At 37.8% G+C, this 21,718-nt stretch overlaps 1 protein-coding gene across 2 annotated transcripts in view; it reads left to right on the top strand.

Moving 5' to 3' along the window:
* Positions 1 to 21,718, top strand: part of LOC131394919 (solute carrier family 22 member 10-like) — a 48,931-nt gene that overhangs the window by 12,747 nt on the left and 14,466 nt on the right. Inside the window, exon 10 of one of the 2 annotated variants that reach the window (XM_058526616.1) lies at positions 396 to 456. The exons of the other annotated variant lie outside the window; for it this stretch is intronic. Within the exon in view, the coding sequence (XP_058382599.1) occupies positions 396 to 456 (61 nt within the window). Of the gene's footprint in view, positions 1 to 395; positions 457 to 21,718 lie in introns of those variants that run through there. 2 annotated transcript variants of the gene reach the window in all.

Here is a 21,718-nt window from a genome sequence, read left to right as displayed (position 1 = left end):
TTCTGAATATAGTAACCTCACATTCTGAGAAACTGAGAGTTAAGATTCAACATATGAATTTTGGGGGAACACAGTTCAACCCAAAACAAATAGGCAGTCCCCTTAAGATTTTTAGTTCACCTCTTGACTTTCAAAAGTTGTCATTGACCAGAAGTCTAAAGAGACCAATGAGAGTTGTAACTTTAAAAATTGCTTTGTTGGGTCTGCCCAAGCAGCAAGGCCTTTTCCAGCATGAGTGTCAATCCCTCATGGATTTTACTGGATTGTAAAAAGCTGATGATTAGAAGATCAGTTTGTACGTATGCATGGATAAAGACAAACTTATTTTTATCTTTTCTGTTTTTTTAGTGTTTGTTTTTGTTTGCTGATTGGTTGTTTCTGTTTTGTTTCTCCAGCAGAAAATTCTCAAGAAAAGTAAATGAAAAAGATTCCTACATAAAAGTGACAAAATTTTAACATGGTCTCATGAGCAGACCAGTGAGGAAAAGAAAACTATGAAAGAAAAAACCCCAGAAGTTTTCCTTTAAATCTATAAACTAGCGAGATAGTACACTGGAAAATTCAATCTCTTTTACAATATGGCTCTAATATGCAATTAAAATAATTTGTGGGAACATGTAATTCTATGAAAAATCCAATATTTTTGGAAAGTTGTTGAAAAAATTTCAAATTTATCAATAAATATTAGTAGACAAAATGATTCAGAAATCAAGGGTAATCATGGAATTAGGATGTAGCTGGTTGATGTGTGAAGCAGAATATTATGAACTCTATCATAAATCTGCAAAAATCAGAGCAATATAGAATATGCAACCAGAAAGCAAAAGAAATCCAGAAACAGATACCAATATACATGCACTTAATAAATGAGACTATTTGTGGGGGAGGGGGAATGAATTAGAAACTAGTGTCATCTCTGATATAAGCTCATTTAAACCATTTTAGGGTTGTGTTGACAACTTGTGTTTGTCTTGATACTTTATTTTTTATTTATTTTTATTTTTTATTATTTGTAGAGACTTTTTATTTTTTTAATTTTTTGTTTATTGCAGTAACATTGGTTTATAACATTGCATACATTTCAGGTGTACATCATTATACTTCTATTTCTGCATAGATTACATCATGTTCACCACCCAAATACTAATTACAACCCACCACCACACACATGTGCCGAATTATCCCTTTCACCCTCCCCCCCCCCCCCGTTATTCACAATAGCAAAGACTTGGAAGCGACCTAAGTGCCCATCAAGGGATGAATGGATAAAGCAGATGTGGTATATATACACAATGGGATACTACTCAGCCATAAGAAGTGATGAAATCCAGGCATTTGTGACAACATGGATGGACATTGAGGGTATTATGCAAAGCAAAATAAGTCAGAGGGAGAAGGACTAATACCGTATGATTTCCTTCATTAAGTAGTAGATAACAACAATAAACAAACACATAAAGACAGAGATTGGATTGGTGTCTTGATACTTTTGACATCATATCACTGGCAAATAGAAAGATTATGTGCTCTTTGGTTACATTCATTGAAATGATAACAATAGTGACCTTTCAATGATGGAATTTTAAGTGATTATTACATTTTCTTTGTACTTTTCTCTCGTCATATTTTAAATAATTACCATATGTCATTTAAAATATTGTAAAGTTATTACCAAAATTGAGGGCAAATAACAGGGTAAGCAGTTTTCAAAATATATATGCATTTAATGAAGTCACTATAAATTAAAAATTGTATTCCAAATGACATGGTTAATTAATACATGAAAATCTGTTCAAATATAGTAGTAAATTTAACTCAAACCCACTTTGAAATATAAGATTTCATTTTCAAAACAGCAGATTTAAAAGTGCTAATAATTGCCATTGTGAGTGAAGGCACACTGCAGTGGGAATTCATAAAGGTGAAAGCATGCTATAATAAAAAATCAAGCACATTAAAATGGTTAGCATCACATTAAGAATTTTATTCAATTTTTAGTTCAACAAACACTTATTGAGCATGTATAACATACAAAGGACTTGGCTTGTTCCTGTGGATACAGAGAATTAATGAGACAAAGGCACAAAATCAGAAGTATCAGGTTGTCTACAAATGCAATTTGGATGTCACATTGTACTTTTCTACAAGTCTATATGATTTTAACTTGGGGGTTCAATTCTCTAAGTTGACAAGGTTCCAGAGTTATTTTGTGGGCATATACATCAAAACTTCTCCGTCTGAGGTATCAAGATTCCAGCATCTTATACAATGCCAAAATTATGTGCTGGAGAATAAAGAAGGAGTGCAGTGGTTTTCACTTTTCTATTCAAAAGATTACTAGGTCTCTGTAAAAGAACATTTTGTCCATGTCTACTTTGCAGTTCTACAACTTTTTGCCTTTCTCAATAGATTTTGTCAATTTTATTGAGATGAACATATGGTTTTTCTTGTCTTAATCTCATTAAGTGGTGAATTACATTGATATATTTTTAAAATATTAAGCTAACCTTGCACTAGGATAAGCCTACTTGGTCAGTATGGAGTAAGCTTTTTAAAAATATATATATATTGCGGGGCCGGACTGCTGGCATAGTGATTAAGTTCACGCATTCCACTTCGGTTGCCTGGGGTTCACTGGTTCAGATCCTGGGTGTGGACCTACTCACTGTTCATCAAGCCATGCTGAGGCGACATCCCATACAGAAGAGCTACAACTCTACAACTACGATACGCAACTATGTACTGGGAATTTGGGGAGAAAAAAGGAAAAAGAGGAAGATTGGCAACAGACCTTAGCGCAGGCACAATCTTCCTCAAAAAAAAAAAAATACCTACTTAAATATATACATATATAGCTGAGTTGATTTGCTAAAATTTTAGTGAGAAGTTTTGCATCTATGTTAATGAGAGTTGTTGGTCTGTAGTTTACTTTTCTTCTATCTTCATCTGTTCTTGGTATCAGAATAATGCTGGCCACATAAAATGTTTGAAAACATTCTCTCCTCTTCTATTCCTGAAGGAGTTTGTGTACAATTGGAATTATGTCTTCCTTAAATATTTGGTAAAAGTTTCCAGCAAAGATACCAATTTCTTTGTGAGAGGATGTTTAACTGTAAACTTATTTTACAATGTAGATATAGGACTATTCAGTTTATCTATTTCTTCTTGAGTGATGTTTATCCTCACATGGATCCTATTTTCCTATTTCTTTGCTTGCATGGTAATTTTTGATTGGAAGCCAAGCATTGTGATTCTTACCTTGTTGGGTGCTGGATATTTTTGTATGCCTAAAAATATTATTGAGCTTATGGGATATGCTTAAGTAACTTGGAAATACTGATCTCTTTGGGTCTCGCTTTTAAGCATCTTTAGGTGACACATGAGCAGCATTTAGCCTAGGGTTAATTTTCTTCCCTACTGAATCAAATTCTGAGAATTCTGCCCAAAACCCCATATGAATTCTGAGGTTTTCTACTCTGGATGATGGGCACTATTCCCACCCTCGTGTGAAAGTCAGGGAGTTTTACCTCTAATCATCTAGGATGGGTCTTTCTCCATTCTGATGTATTTTTTCACATGTATAAATACTTGCAAGAGACCCTCTGCTGAATGCTCCGTGGAGTCTCTCTGCAGATCCCAGACTCAAAATAATTTCTAGGAAAGCCAATTGAACAAGGTAGTTAAAAAAAAACTTAGATGTATGTAGAAGAATTTATGACATAGGTGAAATTAGAAATAGTGAGGAAAGTATAGTTCTAGAAAAAATTATTTAAGTGTTTTAGGAAATATTATAGCTTTATATCACATTGAATAAATTCTGATTAATTTAAGAGCAAAAATTTTAAAGAAAAGCAAGTCATAAAAATCCTATGAGAAAATACAGATAAACATCAAATCTTCAGAATGTGAAAGATTTCATATCATATATATATTCAAAATATATTAAGAGGATGGATCTCACATTCAGTGTTCTTACAAAAAACTACAAAAGAACACAAGGAAATTTTTGGAGGTGAACAATATGATTAGTACCTTGATTGTAGTGATGGTATCATAGGTGTATGCATATGTAGAAATTCATCAAGATATGTACACTAATGTGTGCAATTTTTTGGTATATCAATTATACCTCAATAAAGGTAAAAAAGAGCATACATAAGAACTTGAAGAAATTGTCATCCTAAATGGTGAAAGGCTAATTTCTTTACCATAAGTTCAGGAACAATATAACGCTATCTTCTCACAATGTACATTCAACATTGTGTTGAAAATTCTAGTGAGGGTAATTAGACAAGAAAATTAATAAAAAACATCTGTATTGGAAAAGAAAAAGCAAAACTATCTTTATTTGCAGATGACATATATAGAAAATCCCAAGGAATCATCTAAATATCTGCTAGAAGTAATAAATGACTTTACCAACATTGCAGATACAACTGTATTGCAAAAATCAATTGTATTTCTTTACATTCACAATAAACAATCAAAAAATAAATCTAAGAAAACAAATCAATTTACAGTAGTATCACAGAAATAAAATACATAGAAAAATTAATAAAAGGAATGAAAGAATTTTCCACTGTAAACTACGAAAGTGTTGTAAGGAAATAAAGAAGATCTAAATAAATGAAAAGATACCTCATATTCTTGTATCAGGAGGCTTAATATTGTTAATATAGCAATACTCCCCAAATTTATCTACAGATTCAACACAATTTCTATCCAAATGTCAGTTGGCTTTTTTTTTTGCAGAAATTGATAAGCTGTCATTAATAGTCACATGGAAAGTCAAGGACCCAGAATGTCAAAACAATATTGAAAAAGAAGAATGAACTTAGAGGACTCATATTTTTCAATTTCAAAGCTTACTGAAAAGCTATAGTATAGTGTGATTCCAGATAACGATAGATATAGAGAAAAAGTAATATAGTTGAGAGTACAGAAATAAACCCTAAATTTTTGATCAATTGATTTTTTAACAAAGGGAACAAGAAAACAGTCAATGGGAGAAAGGAAGTCTTTAAGACATGGTGCTTGGGGCAAATAGATATACACATACAAAAATATTAATTTGGATCTCTACCTTACACTGTAAAAAAATAACTCAAAGTTAATGTTAGACATAAATATAAGAGCTAAAAGTAAATTCTCAGAAGAAAACATGGGTAAATATTTATTATTTGGAGTTAGACAATGATTTCTTAACTATGACATGAGGAACAAATGATAAAAGAGAAGATTGAGGAAAGATTGACATCAGCAAGATGGCAGAATAGGAGGTCCCAGACCCTCTCCCCGACAGAAACACCAATTTTACAACTGACGATGGATGAAAATTTCTTTATGAGATATCTGGAATCCAGGTGAGATGTTACAGCACCCTGGTGGAGGACTGAAATGAGAAAAGACCCATTTAAAAGAGTAAATAGAAAAGTTCCACTTTCCCTGTGTCACCCTATTCCCAACCTGGCATAGCACAGCACTGAAAGAGATCCCTTTGGCTCACAAGTGCTCCCACAGGGGAGAGAGAAAGCCTGTCTGCAGATTCTGGAGAGGCTCATCTGTGGACTCCACCAGCCAGCCCACTGAAAGATTGTCCCTGCTAATTGGCCTACCCAGAATCTCTGGCCAAGCTGACTGGTGTAGGCCTTTCCATGCTGAAGCCAGTCTATGAAGACTGGAAAGGCTCACTGCTTCTTCAAATGTGCAGACACAAATGCTAGGCTATAAGGGTCATGAAGAATCAGGGAAATATACAACTAAAGAAACAAAATAAAGCTCCAGTAACTGACCCTAAAGAAATGGAGATCTATGGAACTGCCTAACAAAGAATTCAAAATAATCATCTTAAAGAAGCTCAAGGAGTTCTTTAAGTTGAAATGAAATGATGCTAAGCAGCAACATTAAAGTATAAATCTCACTGATAAAGGTAAAGGAAAATATATAGACAAACAGAACATAATGTAATACTGTAATGGTGGTGCATAAATCATCTTTTAGCCTGGCATAAAAGAAAAATACAAAAGTATTAATAATAAATATGACCATAAAAATTTGTTCTATAAACACACAATATAAAAAGATGTAAATTCTGATGTAAATAACATATAGTGTGTGTGAAGTAAAATCATAGAGTTTTTGTATGCAACTGAAGTTAGTTGTTATCAACTTAAAATAGACTATTATAACTGTAAGAAGTTTATGCAAGTCCCATGGTAACTACAAAAACAACTGACAGTAGATACAAAAAGATAATGAGAAAATAAAGTATATTACCACACACAAATAAAATCAAGTCACAAAGAAATACAGCAAGAGATAAAGAAAGGAACAAAGGACTACAAATCAACCAGAAAACAAAAATGTCAATTGCTAAGTACTAATGTATCAATGATTACTTTAAATGTAAATGGATTAAACTCACTAATAAAAATATATAGAGTGGTTGAGTGAAAAAAAAAAAAAAGACCCAACTGTTATCTACAAGAGACTCATTTTTTAATAATATATGTTTTTTATTTATTTTTTTATTGCAGTAACATTGGTTTATAACAGTATATAAACTCCAGGTGTACATCATTATATTTTGATTTCTGTGTAGATTACATCATGTTCACCACCCAAAGACTAATTACAATCCATCACCATACACATGTGCCTAATCACCCCTGTCACCCTTGTCCCCCTACTCCCACCCCTGTGCTAACCACCAATACAATCTCTGTCTCTATGTGATTGTTTGTTGTTGTTTTTATCTTTTACCTATGAGTGAGATCATATGGTATTTGACTTTCTCCCTCTGACTTATTTTGCTCAGCATAATACCCTCAAGGTCCATCCATTACAAGAGACCCATTTTAGATTTAAGTATACATATAAGCTGAAAGTGAAGGGATGGAAAACCATATTCCATGCAAATTGTAATTAAAGGAGAGGAGGAGTGACTATTCTTATGTAAGACAGAATAGACATTAAGTCAAAAACTGTCACAAGGGAAAAAGAAGGTCATTACATAATGAAAAAAGAGTCAATCTCCCAGGAAGATATAATAATTATCAATATATATATAAAACACTCAACATCAGAGTACCAAAATATATAAAGCAAATGACAGATCTAAGTAGAAATAGAGAGACATCAGCAACATGGCAGAGTGAGCTGTTCCTTTTACTCTCCCCCTTTGAACTATAACTAAATAGACATTCATTGACCAATGGAGGAAGCCCACACTCCACAACAGGATGCCTGAGAGACCCATGCAGCTATACATCTGAAGATGGATTGACTGGCCTTCCAGGAAGTAGTGGAGATAGGTGAGCACTCTCTGCCCTTCCCTGGAAGCCCTGTGCACATGCAGAAATATTTTCCAGCCTGGCGTGAGTGCCCATAACACCACTGCACCCTGAAAGTGGCAACACACCCCGGAGTGACTGTATGCAGAGGTGGATGCAGCCTTTAGCCTGCTTATGATCACTTTCCTGGTGGTGGGAGATCCCATCATGCAACTGCAACCCTAAGGACTGGCTCTGTCCCCATGAGGAAGCCCCACCCACCAAGCACAGCAGCTGACATGAGCACAAGAATAGGTGACAGCAGATCTACATGAAGAGGTGAGCACATTTCTGGCATGCACGAGTGCTCATAGTACCCCTGTGCTCCAAAAGTGGGAACATGCCCCAGGGCAATGGTATGAAGTGGCAGCAGCAGCCCTTAGCCTTCTTGTGATCACTTTCTTGGTGGGGGGGAGGCCACCATACTGCTGTGGCCCCAAGGACTGGCCCTGGCTCAGTCCGTGTGAGGAAGGCCTGCTCACCAGGCACAGTGGTGGGCAGGACCACAAGAAGAGGTGGCAGCAGTTCTACACTCCAGGGCATTGCATTCCTGGCCCACGCAAGTGCCCATAGTACCTCTGTGCCCCAAAAGTGGGAACACCCCCCAGGATTACTGTAGGAAGAGGCAGCAGCAGCCCTCAGCCCACTAGTGATCACTTTCCTGGCAGTGGGAGAGCCCACCATACTGCTGTGGCCCCAAGGAGTGGCCCTGACTCTATCCCCATGAGGAAGCTCTGCCCACCAAGCATAGTAGCTAGCAAGATGACAAGAAGAGGCCACGACAGATCTACACACTGAAGTGGGTGCATTCCTGGCCCACACAAGTGCCCTAGAACTACTGCACCCCAAAAGTGGGAAGGCACCTTGGGGGGACCAAATGAGGAGGCAGTGGCAGCCCTTAGCCCACTCATGGTCACTTTCCCAGTGATGGGAGAGCCCACCATGCTGCTGAAGCCCCAAGGAGAAGCCCAAGCTCGGACCTGCAAGGAAGTCACACCAACCAAGCACAGTCTACACACTCACCAGAATGCTCTCCAGGCTGGCAAAAGTGCCCATAGTACCCTCATAACTTCCAGCAGACAGAGTGGGATCAGAAACGCAGCTTCTGCTCCCCCCCAGTGGTAGCAAGGGGAATCTGCCAACTAATACTACCACAAATGTGCCAACAGATTAGTTCATCAAACACCATGGGGAACTACAGCAACAATTCAGACAACAAAGAAAATAATAATTCTCCAGAAACCAACCCTGAAGGCCCAGAAATTTACAATCTAAATGACAGAGAATTCAAAATAGCTGCTATAAAGAAACTCAATGAGTTAAAAGAGAAACCAGAAAGACAGTTCAATGAGATCAGAAATACAATTAATGAGAAGGAATACTTCACCAAAGAGATTGAAACTGTTTTTTAAAATCCCAGAAATCCTGGATATGAAGAATACAATTAATTAAATAAAAAATAATCTAAATCCTTAACAAATAGAGCTGATATTATAGAGGAAAGAATTAATGAGTTAGAGGATAGAAATATAGAAATGCTACAGGTGGAGGAGGAGAGAGAAATAAGATTTTAAAAAAATCAAGGAGGGAAGAGTGACTTTAGCATCATGGTGGAGTGAACTCTCCCCTTAGACTCTCCCCTCTAAGATACAATGAAAAGCATATTCATATACCAACAGAGGACATTCACACAACACAAAAGACGCCTGAGAAACCCACACAGCCATACATCTGTTGGTGGAGGCAGAGCCTCAGAAGAAGTGGAAGGAGGTAAGGAGATCTCCTCTCTTTCCCCAACAGCAGCAACACTGGGCTCTGGACCACACAGCTCTCAGAGGAGAGAGGGGAGGAGTGGCCAATGGCAAGAACACACTTGCTCTCCAAGTTCCCTCACAGCCTGTGGGAAAGGCCCACACAGAGATGACTAAGCTGCTGTGGGGGTTTCTTCATCAAGCCAGCACCTCAGGAGAGCAGATAGTGAGGGCAGAGTGAGAACATCCCTGGGATCATGCAGATGAAAGAAAGGGCCTCTCCCCCCATCCAGCACTCCAGCTAAGCCAGTCATCCAGAGAGCCTATGCAAAGGATGGAAAGCCAGCAGCTGGGAGCGAGCAAGCCAGGGTCACAGGGGGACCAGAATACACAGCTCTTAACCCCCACCCAGTAGTGGCAAGTGGAAGCTGCAACCAGATACCATCACTATGCAGAGGCACAAATCTATGCCATTATACAGTATGAAAAAATATGTTAAATCTCCAGACCAGAAGGAAAATGACAAGCACCGAGAAATCAATGCTGAAGGCACAGAAGTTTATAATCTAAATAACAGACAATTGAAAATAGCTATCATAAAAAACTCAATGAGTTACAAGAAAGTATAGATATATAGTTCAATGAAATCAGGAACTTCTTCACAAAAGAGATTGAAACTGAAAAGAAAACCCAATGAAAAATGTTGGAGGTGAAAAACGTAATGACTGAGATGAGGAAAAATCTGGAATTCCTGAACAACAGAGCTGATATTATGGAGGAAAGAATTAGCAGCTTGGAGGACAGAAATATAGAAATGCCTCAGATGGAAGAGCAGAAAGAACTAAAACTAAAAAGAAATGAAGAAATTCTCCAAAAAGTATCTGACTCAGGAAATGCAACATAAGGATTATATGCATTCCAGAAGGAAAAGAGAAGGAGAATGGAGCAGAGAGTTTGTTCAAAGAAATAATAGTTGAAAAGTTCTCAAACCTAAGGAAGGACCCAGAAATACAAGTAGAAGAAGCTAACAGAACTCCTAAATATATCAATGTAAAAAGACCTTCTCCAAGGCATATAGTAGTAAAACAGACAAAAGTCAATGACAGTGAAAAAATATTAAGAGCAGCAAGGAAGAAGATAATAACTTATAAAGGAACCCCTATCAGACTTTCAGAAGATTTCTCAATGATAACTTACAGACTAGGAGAGAGTGGAATGATATATTCAAAATTCTTAAAGACAAAATCTTTCAGCTAAGAATACTCTATCCAGAGAAAATATCTTTCATAAGTGATGGAGAAATAAAAACTTTCCCAGATAAACAAAAGCAAAGTGAGTTCATCACCACAAGACCCCCCCTCCGAGAAGAAAGGCCTTCATACCTGAAAAAAAAGAAAGAGGTTACAAAGACTTGAGCAAGGAGAGAAATAGGTAGACTAAATCAGAAAATTGCAGCTCTCTATCAGAACAGGTTAGCAAACACTTAATTATAACATTAAAGATAAAGGGAACAAAAACATCAAAAATAAATATAATCTTGTCATCTTAACCACAAGCTCACAACGCAAGATAGAATAAGTTGTGACAATAATAAATTAGAAGAGAAAGAGGAAAGGGATGGAATCAGCTTAGTCTAAGGAAATAAGAGGCTATCAGAAAATGGTCTATATCATCTATGAGATTTTTTATACAAACCTCATGGTAACCACTAAACAAATAATCAGAACAGAGACACGACTGATAAATAAAGAGAAAACTAACAAAATTACCATAGAGAACTACCAAACTGAATTTGTAGTCCAAAATAAATGGAACAAGAAAGAAGGGAAATGCAGAAGAACCAGAAAAAGAGCAAAAACATGGCAGCATTAAGCTGCCTGATATATCAATGATCACTCTAAATGGATTGACTTCTCTAATCAAAAGACACAAAGTGGCAGGATGGATTAAAAACAAGGCCCAACAATATGCTGCCTCAAGGAAACACATCTTGGCTCTAAAGACAAAGACAGGCTCAGAGTGAAGAGATGGACGATGATACTCAAAACTAATGGCAAACAAAAGAAAGCAGATGTTGCCATACTTATATCTGACAAAGTAGACTTCAAGATAAAACAGGTAATGAGAGACAAAGAGGGACAGCATATAATGATAAAAGGGACACTCCACCAAGAAGACATAACACTTATAAATATATATGCACCCAACACAAGAGCACCAAAGTACATAAACCAACTATTAACAAACCTAAAATGGGATATTAATAACAGTACAATAATAGTAGAGGACCTTGACACCACACTTACATCAATGGATAGATCGTCCAGACAGAACATCAAGAAGGAAATAGTGGATTTAAATGAAAAACTAGACCAGATGGACTTTATTGATATGTATAGAACACAGAATCCAAAAGCAGAAAAATACACATTCTTCTCTAGTGCACATGGAATGTTCTCAAGGATAGACCATATGTTGGGAAACAAGGCAAACTTCAATAAATTTAAGAAGACTGAAATCATATCAAGCATCTTTTCAGACCATAATGTTACAAAACTAGAAATCAACTACAAGAAAAATGCTGGGAAAGTGAAATATATGTGGAGACTAAGCAACATGCTACTGAACAACCAATGGATCACTGAAGAAATTAAAGGAGAAATCATAAAATATCTGGAGACAAAAGAAAATGAAAATACACAATACCAACACTAATGGGATGCAGGTAAAGCAGTCCTAAGAGGGAAAATCATAGCAATACAGGCCAACTTAATAAACAACATAAATCTCAAATAAGCAATCTTAAACTACACAACACATAATTAGAAAAAGTAGAACAAACAAAGCCCAAAGTCAGCAGAAGGAGGGAAATAAAAATTAGAGCAGAAATAAAGTTTCAATATCAATTCAATATCAATAAATGATATTGAAACAAAACAAACAAACAAACAAACAAACAAACAAAACAGTAGAAAAGATCAATGAAAAAAACAGCTGGTTCTTTGAGAAGATAAATAAAATTGACAAACCCTTTGCCAGACTCACTAAGAAAAAAAGAGAGAAGGCCCAAATAATAAAAATTAGAACTGAAAGAGGAGAAATTACAATGGATACCACAGAAATACAAAGGATTATAAGAGAATACTATGAAAAACTATATGCCAACAAGTTGGACAATCTAGAAGAAATGGATAAATTCTTAGACTCATACAACCTCCCAAAACTGAATCAAGAACAAATAGAGAATCTGAATAGTCCAACCACAAGCAAAGAGATTGAAATGGTAATCAAAAACCTACCAAAAAATAAAAGTCCAGGACCAGATGGCTTCCCTGGAGAATTCTACCAAACATTCAAAGATTTAACACCTATCTTTCTCAAACTATTCTACAAAATTGAGGATGACAGAACTCTTCCTAACACATTCTACAAGGCCAACATCACCTTAATACCAAACCATACAAGCACAACACAAAGATGGAGAATTACTGGCCAATATCATGGATGAACATAGAAACAAAAATCCTCAACAAAATATTGGCCAACCGAATCCAGCAATACATTAAAAAGATCATGCAGAATGATCAAGTGGGATTTATTCCAGGGATGCAGGGATGATTCAGCAAATCAATGGATTGATGTGCAAATCAATCAATGAGATACACCACATTAAAAAAGTAAGAAACAAAAACCACATGATCATATCAATACACACAGAGAAAGCATTTGAAAAGGTCCAACATCAATTTATGATAAAAACTCTCAATAAAATGGGTATAGAAGGAAAGTACCTCAACATTATAAAAGCCATATATGACAAACCTACAGCCAACATCAAACTCAATGGTGAAAAACTGAAAACCATCCCTCTGAGAACAGGAACAAGACAAGGGTGCCCACCCACATCACTCTTATTGCCCACAGTACTGGATGTTTTGACCAGAGCAATTAGGCAAGAAAAAGAAATAAAAGGAATCAAAATTGGAAAGGACGAAGTTAAGTCTCACTGTTTGCAGATGAAATGATTCTATATATGGAAAACCCTAAATAATCCATGAGAAAAGTATTAGAAATAATCGACAACGACAGCAAATGTTGAAGTGTACAAAATCAACTTAAAAAAATCAGTTGTATATGTAAACTCTAATAACGAACTAACAGAAAGAGAGCTCAAGAATACAACACCATTTACATTCACAACAGAAAGAATAAAATATCTAGGAATAAATTTAACTGACGAGGTGAAAGATCTATACAATGAAAACTATAAAACATTATCGAAATAAATCAATGATGACATAAAGAAATGGAAAGCTATTCCATGCACATGGATTGGAAGACTAAACATAGTTAAAATGTCCATACTTCCTAAAGCAACCTACAGATTCAATGCAATCCCAATCAGAATCCCAATGACATTCTTCATGGAAATAGAACAAAGAATCCTAAAATTCATATGAGACAACAAAATACCCCAAAAAGCCAAAGCAACCCTGAGAAAAAAGAACAAAGCTGAAGTCATCACAATCCTTGACTTCAAAATATACTCCAAAGTTATAAATTTCAAAACAAAATGGTACTGGTACAAAAACAAACAGATCAATGGAACAGAATTGAAAGCCCAGAAATAAACCCACACACCTATGGACAGCTAATCTCCGATAAAGGAGCTAAGAATATACATTGGAGTAAAGAAATTCTCTTCAAGAAATGGTATTGGAAAAACTGGGCAGCCACATGCAAAAGAATGAAAGTAGACCATTATCTTGCACCATACACAAAAATTAACTCAAAAAGGATCAAAGACTTGAATGTAAGACCTGAAACCATAAAACTCCTAGAAGAAAATAAGGCAGTACAATCTTTGACATCAGCTTAAAAGGATCTTTTCAAATACCATGTCTACTTGGACAAGGGAATAAAAGGAAAAATAAACAAGTGGGACTTCTTCACCTGAAGAGTTTCTGCAAGACAAAGGAAACCAGGATGAAAATGAAAAGTCAACCCACCAACTGGAAGAAAATGTTTGCAAATTATATATCTGACAATGGGTTAAACTCCATAATATATAAAGAACTCACACAACTGAACAACAAAAAACAAACAACCCAATAAGAAATGGGCAGAGGATATGAACAGACAATTTTCCAAGGAAGATATACAGAGATCCAATAGGCATATGAAAAGATGTTCAACATCACTAATCATCAGGGAAATGCAAATCAAAACTACACTAAGATATAACCTTACACCCATTAGAATGGCTATCATCACCAAGACAAAAAATAACAAATGCTGGCGAGGTTGTGGAGAAAAGGGAACTCTCATACACTGCTGGTGGGAATGCAAAAAGGTGAAGACACTGTGGAAAACAGTATGGAGATTTCTCAAAATATTAAAAATAGAAATACCATATGACCCAGCTATCCCACTACTGGGTATTTATCCAAGGAACTTGAAATCAACAATTCAAAGAGACTTATGCATCCCTATGTTCATTGCAGCATTATTCACTGTAGCAAAGAAGTGGAAGCAACCCAAATGTCCCTCAACTGATGATTGGATAAAGAAGATGTGGTGTGTGTGTATATATATATATATATATATATACATATATATAATATATGTGTATACCACATATGTATATGTATATTATATATATACACAATGGAATACTACACAGCCATGAATAAAGACCAAATTGCCCCATTTGCAACAACATGGATGGACCTTGAGAGTATTATGTTAAGTGAAATAAGCCAGATAGAGAAAGGCAAACACAGGAAGATTTCAGTCATGTGTGGAAGATAAACTAATACACAGACAGAGAGAATAGCTTAGTGGTTACCAGGGGGAAGGGGGTTGAGGGGTGGGCACAAGGGGTGAAGGGGTGCATCTATATGGTGACTGACAAACGATAATGTACAAGTGAAATTTCACGTTATAAACTATTATCACCTCAATAAAAAAAAAGAAGGAATACTTCAAGAGATATCTGACCCAATTAGGAAAATAAACATAAGGATTATAGGTATTCCAGGGGGAGAAGAGAGGAAGAAAGGAGCAGAGAGATACTTCAAAAAAATAACAGCTGAGAACTTTCCAAACCTGGGGGAAGGAACCATATTTACAAATACATGAAGCTAATAGAATGCCTAATTACATAGATGTTAAAAGACCCACTCCAAGATTTCTCAAAGAATTAAAAATAGAGATGCCCTATGATCCAGCCATCCCACTACTGGGAATCTATCCAACGAACCTGAAATCAACAATCCAAAGAGGCTTATGCACCCCTATGTTCACTGCAGCATTATTCACCATAGCCAAGAAGTGGAAGCAACCTAAGTGTCCCTCGACTGACGATTGGATTAAGAAAATGTGGTATATATATACAATGGAACACTATTCAGCCATAAAAAAAGACAAAATCGTCCCATTTGCAACAACATAGTTGGGTCTGGAGCATATTATGTTAAGTGAAATAAGCCAGAAAGAGAAAGACAAACACTGTATGATCTCACTCATATGTGGAATATAAACCAACACATGGACAGAGAAAACTGGACTGTGGTTACCAGGGGCAGTGGGAGTGGGGGTGGGGGATGGGCACAAGGGGTGGAGGGAGTCATATATATGGTGATGGACAAACAAAAATGTACAACCCAAAATTTCACAATGTTAGAAACCATTAAAACATCAATAATAATAAAAAAAGACCTACTCCAAGGCATATAAGAGTAAAACTGGCAAAAGTCAATGACAAAGAAAAAATATTAAGGGCAGCAAGGCAGAAGCAAATAACCTACAAAGGAACCTTTATCAGGCTTTCATCATATTTCTCAGCAGAAAGCTTACAGGCTAAGAGAGAATGGAATGATATATTCAAAATACTGAAAGACAAAACTTTCAGCCAAGAATACTCTATCCAGTGAAACTGTCCTTTGGATACGATGGAGAAATAAAAACTTTCCCAGATAAACAAAAGCTGAGGGAGTTCATTGCCACTAGACTTCCCTTGCAAGAAATGATTAAAGATGCTCTCACAGTGGAAACAAAAACACTTAAGTTCTACAAAGATTTGAGCAAGGAGATGAATAGACAGAAAAATCAGAAAACTCAGCTCTCTATCAGAACAGGGAAGCAAATACTCAATTTTAACCTAAAAAATAAAGGGATAGACAGCATCAAAAGTAACTATAGGGCCAGCTGGTTGGTGTACTGGTTAAGTTCATGCACTCCATTTTGGTGATCCGGCGTTCGCATGTTCAGATGCTAGGCATGGACCTAGGCACCACTTATCAAGCCGTGCTGTGGCAGGCATCTCACATATAAAATGGAGGAAGATGGGCAGGGATGTTACCTCAGGGCCAATCTTCCTCAGCAAAATTAGGAGGATTGGCAATGGCTATTGCCATTGAAGAAGATGGAATGCTTCCTATCTCATTCTATGCGGCCAACCTTACCTTGATACCAAAACCAGACAAAGACAACATAAAGAAGGAAAATTAAAGGCCAATGTCACAGATGAACATCGATTCAAAAATCCTCAACAAAATACTGAAAAATTGAATACAGCAATACATTAAAAGGATCATATATCAAGATCAAGTAGGATTTATTCCAGGGATGCAGGACCGGTTCAACATCCACAAATCAATGAGTGTGATACACCACATTAACAAAATAAGGAATAAGAATCATATGATCCTCTCAATAGATGCAGAGAAACCATCTGACAAAATCCAAGATCCAGCATCCATTTGTGATAAAAACTGTCAATAAAATGGGGATAGAAGGAAAGTACCTCAACATAATAAAGGCCACATATGACAAACCTACAGCCAACATGAACCTCAACAGTGAAAAACTGAAAACTATCCCTCTGAGAATAGGAACAATACCAGGGTGCCCACTCTCACCACTCTTATTCACCATAGTACTGGAGATTTTGGCCAGAGGAAATAAGCAAGAAAAGAAATAAAAGGAATCCAAATTGGAAAGGGAGAAGTGAAACTGTCGCTGTTTGCAGATGACATGATTCTATATATAGAAAACCCTAAATAATCCAGGAGAAAAGTATTAGAAATAATCGACAACTACAGCAAAGTTGCAGTGTACAAAATCAACTTGAAAAATCAATTGTGTTTCTATACACTAGCAACAAAGTAGTAGAAAGAGAAGTCAAGAATACAATCCTATTTACAATCACAACAAAAGGAATAATATATCTAGGAATAAACTTAACCAAAAAGGTGAAAGACTATAACACTGAAAACTATAAGATATTATGGAAACAAATTGAAGAAGACATAAAGACATGGAAAGATATTCCATGCTCATGGGTTGGAAGAAAAAACATAATGAAAATGTTCATACTTCCTAAAGTAATCTACAGATTCAATGCAATCCCAATTGGAATCCAATGACACTCTTCACAGAAATAGAACAAAGAATCATAAAATTTATATGGAACAACAAAAGACCTCGAATAACCAAAGCAATCCTAAGGAAAAAGAACAATGCTGGAGGCATCACAAACCAGACTTCAAAATATATTACAAAGCTATAGTATCAAAAGAGCAGGGTACTGGCACAAAAACAGATACACAGATCATGGAATGGAATTGAAAGCCCAGAAATAAAACCACACATCTATGGACAGTTAATCTTTGACAAAGGGGCCAAGAACATACAATGGAGAAATAAAAGTCTCTTCAATAAATGATGTTGGGAACACTAGACAGCCACATGCAAGAGAATTAAAGTAGACCATTATCTTGCACTATACAAAAAATTAATTCAAAATGGATTAAAGACTTGAATCTAAGACCTGAAACCATAAAACTCCTAGCAGAAAATATAGGCAGTACACTGTTTGACATTGGTCTTAGCAGCGTCTTTTTGAATACCATGTCTACTTGAGAAAGGGAAACAAAAGAAAAAATAAACAAATGAGCCGACATCAGGCTAAAAAGCTTCTGCAAGGCAAAGAAAACCATGAACAAAATGAAAAGACAACCCACCAACTGAGAGAAAGTATTTGCAAATTATATCCAACAAGGGGTTAATATACAAAATACATAAAGAACTTATACAACTCAATAAAATAAACCAAGCAACCCAATCAAAAAAAGGGCAGAGGATCTTAACAGACCTTTTCCTAAAAAGGATATAGATAAGGCCAATAGACACATGAAAAGATGTCCAACATCACTAATTACTAGGGAAATGCAAATCAAAACTACAATGAGATATCACCTTATACCAGTCAGACTGGCTATAATTACCAAGACAAAAAACAAAAAATGTTCAAGAGGATGTGGAGAAAAGGGAACCCTCAGGCACTGCTGGTGGGAACGCAAACTGGTGCAGCCACTACGGAAAACAGTATGGCGATTTCTCAAAATATTAAAAACAGAAATACCATAAGATCCAGCCATCCCACTATTGGGTATTTATCCAAGGAACTTGAAATCAATGATCCAAAGAGACTTATGCACCTCTATGCTCAATGTGGAATTATTCACAGTAGCCAAGACGTGGAAGCAACTCAAGTGTCCTTCTACAGATGAATGGATAAAGATGTGGCATATAGATACAATGGAATATTACTTAGCCATAAAAAATGACAAAATTGTCCCATTTGCAACAACGTGGATGGACCTGGATGGTATGATGTTAAGCAAAATAAGCCAGACAGAGAAAGACAAATACTGCATGATTTCACTCATATTTGGAAGATAAACATATATAAGGATAAAGAGAACAGATTCATGGTTACGAGAAGGGAAGGGGGAAAGGGATGGGAGAAAGGGGTAAAGTGGCACATATGTATGGTGTCGGACAAAAATTAGACTACTGGTGGTGAGCACGATGAAGTCTATTCAGAAATTTATAGAGGAGAAGTCAAGATGGTGACGTAGGGAGTCTGTGAATTCAACTCCTCCCATGGAAACAGCAGACTTACGACTACTCTTGGAAAATTTATCCCTGAGAGAGAACTGAAAACTGGATAAGAGGAACTCCTGAAAAGCCACAGTCCTAACTGAAGTGGAAGAGGAAGAAATTCCCCTCTGGAGAGAAAAAATGCCACTCACAAGCCACAGTGCTTCACAGCCGCCCAGTAGTAATCCAAGGTGCACAGTCTTCCATGGAAGAGTGGGGGTCCTGAGCCAGAAAGCATTGCCATGATAGGAATTTTTTGGACCCAGTACAACCGAGACAAGTGTCATAATATCTGGCTTTGTTTGCTACTAACAACAATGAGAAATACCCCCAGAAAAGCTGGGATGTAAAGAAATTAAAGCCAGCTCTTAAAGGGCCCATGTACAAATTCACCCATTTCAGAAAGCAATCTAGGAGGCGGAGTCAAGATGGCGGCTTAAGCAGACTCGGAACTCACCTCCTCCCGTGGACACAGCCAATTTACAACTACTCGTGGAAAAATTACCCCTGAGACAGAACTGAGAACTGGATAAGAAGAACTCCTGCAACAACAGACAATCCTAACTGAGGAAGAAGAGGCAGAGACTACCTTCTGGAGAGGAAAAATGCCGCCTTCACAAGCCGACAGCTTCACGGCCGCCGGGAGCAGTTCACAGGTTCGAAGCCCTCCCTGGAGGCACGGGGCCCTGAGCCAGGGAGTGCCCCCACTGTGGGCATTTTGTGGACCCAGCACAATCAAGACCAGCGGCATAATATCTGACTTTGCGTGCTACTAAAACATTGGGGAGTACGCCCAGAAAACCCGGTTCACAAAGAAACTAAAACCGGCTCTTAAAGGGCCCACGTGCAAACTCACCTGTTTCAGAAAGCATCCTAAAATCACCAGAAAGAAAGGTGCACAGTGCTGTGGTGACAAGAGACTCACCTAATAGGCCCTGAGTGCATATCAGTGAGAGGTGAGACCTCTCCAGGGACTGGGACATTGGCAGCGGCCATTGTTGTGGCCTGGTGTGAGCGTGCTGACACAGATGCCATTGGAGTTCTCCCTGAGGCCTGCTAGCCCAGGGTCTGCCCCACCCGCTAGAGCACCGATTTAATCCAGCTCAGCCAGGACAGGCAGCCCACCCTAGAGACTGGCCCCACCCAACAACAAGCCCTCAGGCAACTTGTGGGCCTGCATATATTGGTGACTGGATTCTCTGCAGCCTGGCAACTGAGCTGAATTGAGCGGGGCAGGTGTGCACTAGGAGCGGGTGGAAAGTGTGGGGCGATGGCGGAGTGTGTGGGGCTCCCGCCGTGGAGAGACTGGATCCACTTGGGGAGGTCGGGGCACTCACACGGGGCAGGACTGTGTTGACTGTGTGTGTGGACCTGTGGGCGGCAGGGCTTGTCAGCTGCAGAAGACTTGTGCTTCTCAAAGACCCACATAGGGGGTTTGCCCCACCTTGCAAAGCCTGAAACAATTGGGTGCTCCTATGCCTGAGGCCAGCCCCACCCAGCTGCAATCCTCAGAGAGCTGACAAGAGAGAGACCTAATAGGCTAGAGGCTTACAGCAATTGTAAGGCCCTGAGCCTAACAACCTGCCACACTGGGGGCCTACTCACTTAAAAGAAATACTGCAACACAAATGTGGTATTAGAACTTGCAGCCAACTGTGCTGGGGCTCCCCACACCTGATAAAGAGACTGGAGGGCCCACAACAACTACAAGCAGCTGAGCATTACAACAGCTGGCCAGGAGCATAACTCAGCCTCCCCGGGCGCCTACAGGGAGAGAAAACAGGCCACAACAGAAGGACACACGTAGCCCACATAGGGGTCACCCCTGAAACATTGAGAACTGAGGGAAGCTCAGTGGAAGCCTCTCAGGGCATCATTTACATAAGGTCACCTATCTAAGAGCAGGAGACGTAGCTGACCTACCTAATACCTAGACACAAGCACAGGGAAAGAGGCAAAATGAGGAGGCAAAAGAATACATTCCAAGTAAGGGAACAGGACAAAACCCCAGGAAAGGAAATAAGTGAAACAGAAATGAGCAACCTACCTGACAGAGAGTTCAAACTAAGAGTGTTAAGGATGCTCACTGATCTGGGGAGAAGAATAGATGAACTCAGTGAGAATGTCAACAAAGAAATGGAAGATATAAAAAAGAACCAATCAGAAATGAAGAATACAGTACTGGAAATGAAAAATTCATTAGAGGGACTCAAAAGCAGAGTAGAGGATACAGAAGAACGGATCTGTGAGCTGGACGAAAGACTAGAAGAAATTACCCAAACTGAACAGGTAAAAGAGAAAAGAATTAAAAAGAGTGAGGACAGTCTAAGGGACCTCTGGGACAACATCAAGCGCACTAACATCCGTGTTATAGGTGTCCCGGAAGGAGAGGAGCGAGACAAGGGGGCAGAGAATCTATTTCAAGAAATAATAGATGAAAACTTCCCTAACGTAACGAAGGAAACAGACATCCAGGTACAGGAATCACAGAGAGCCCCAAACAAGATAAACCCAAAGAGGCCCACACCAAGACACATCATAATCAAAATGTCCAGAATTAAAGATAAAGAGAGAATCCTAAAAGCCACAAGAGAATGTCAAGTTACATACAAAGGAAACCCCATAAGGCTATCAGCTGACTTCTCAGCAGAAACCTTACAGGCTAGAAGAGAGTGGCACAATATATTT

The sequence above is a fragment of the Diceros bicornis genome, chromosome 31 (genome assembly GCF_020826845.1).
Source record: "Diceros bicornis minor isolate mBicDic1 chromosome 31, mDicBic1.mat.cur, whole genome shotgun sequence".
In the NCBI taxonomy this organism is placed as follows: domain Eukaryota; kingdom Metazoa; phylum Chordata; class Mammalia; order Perissodactyla; family Rhinocerotidae; genus Diceros; species Diceros bicornis.
This window is presented reverse-complemented; position numbering and strand designations above follow the sequence as displayed.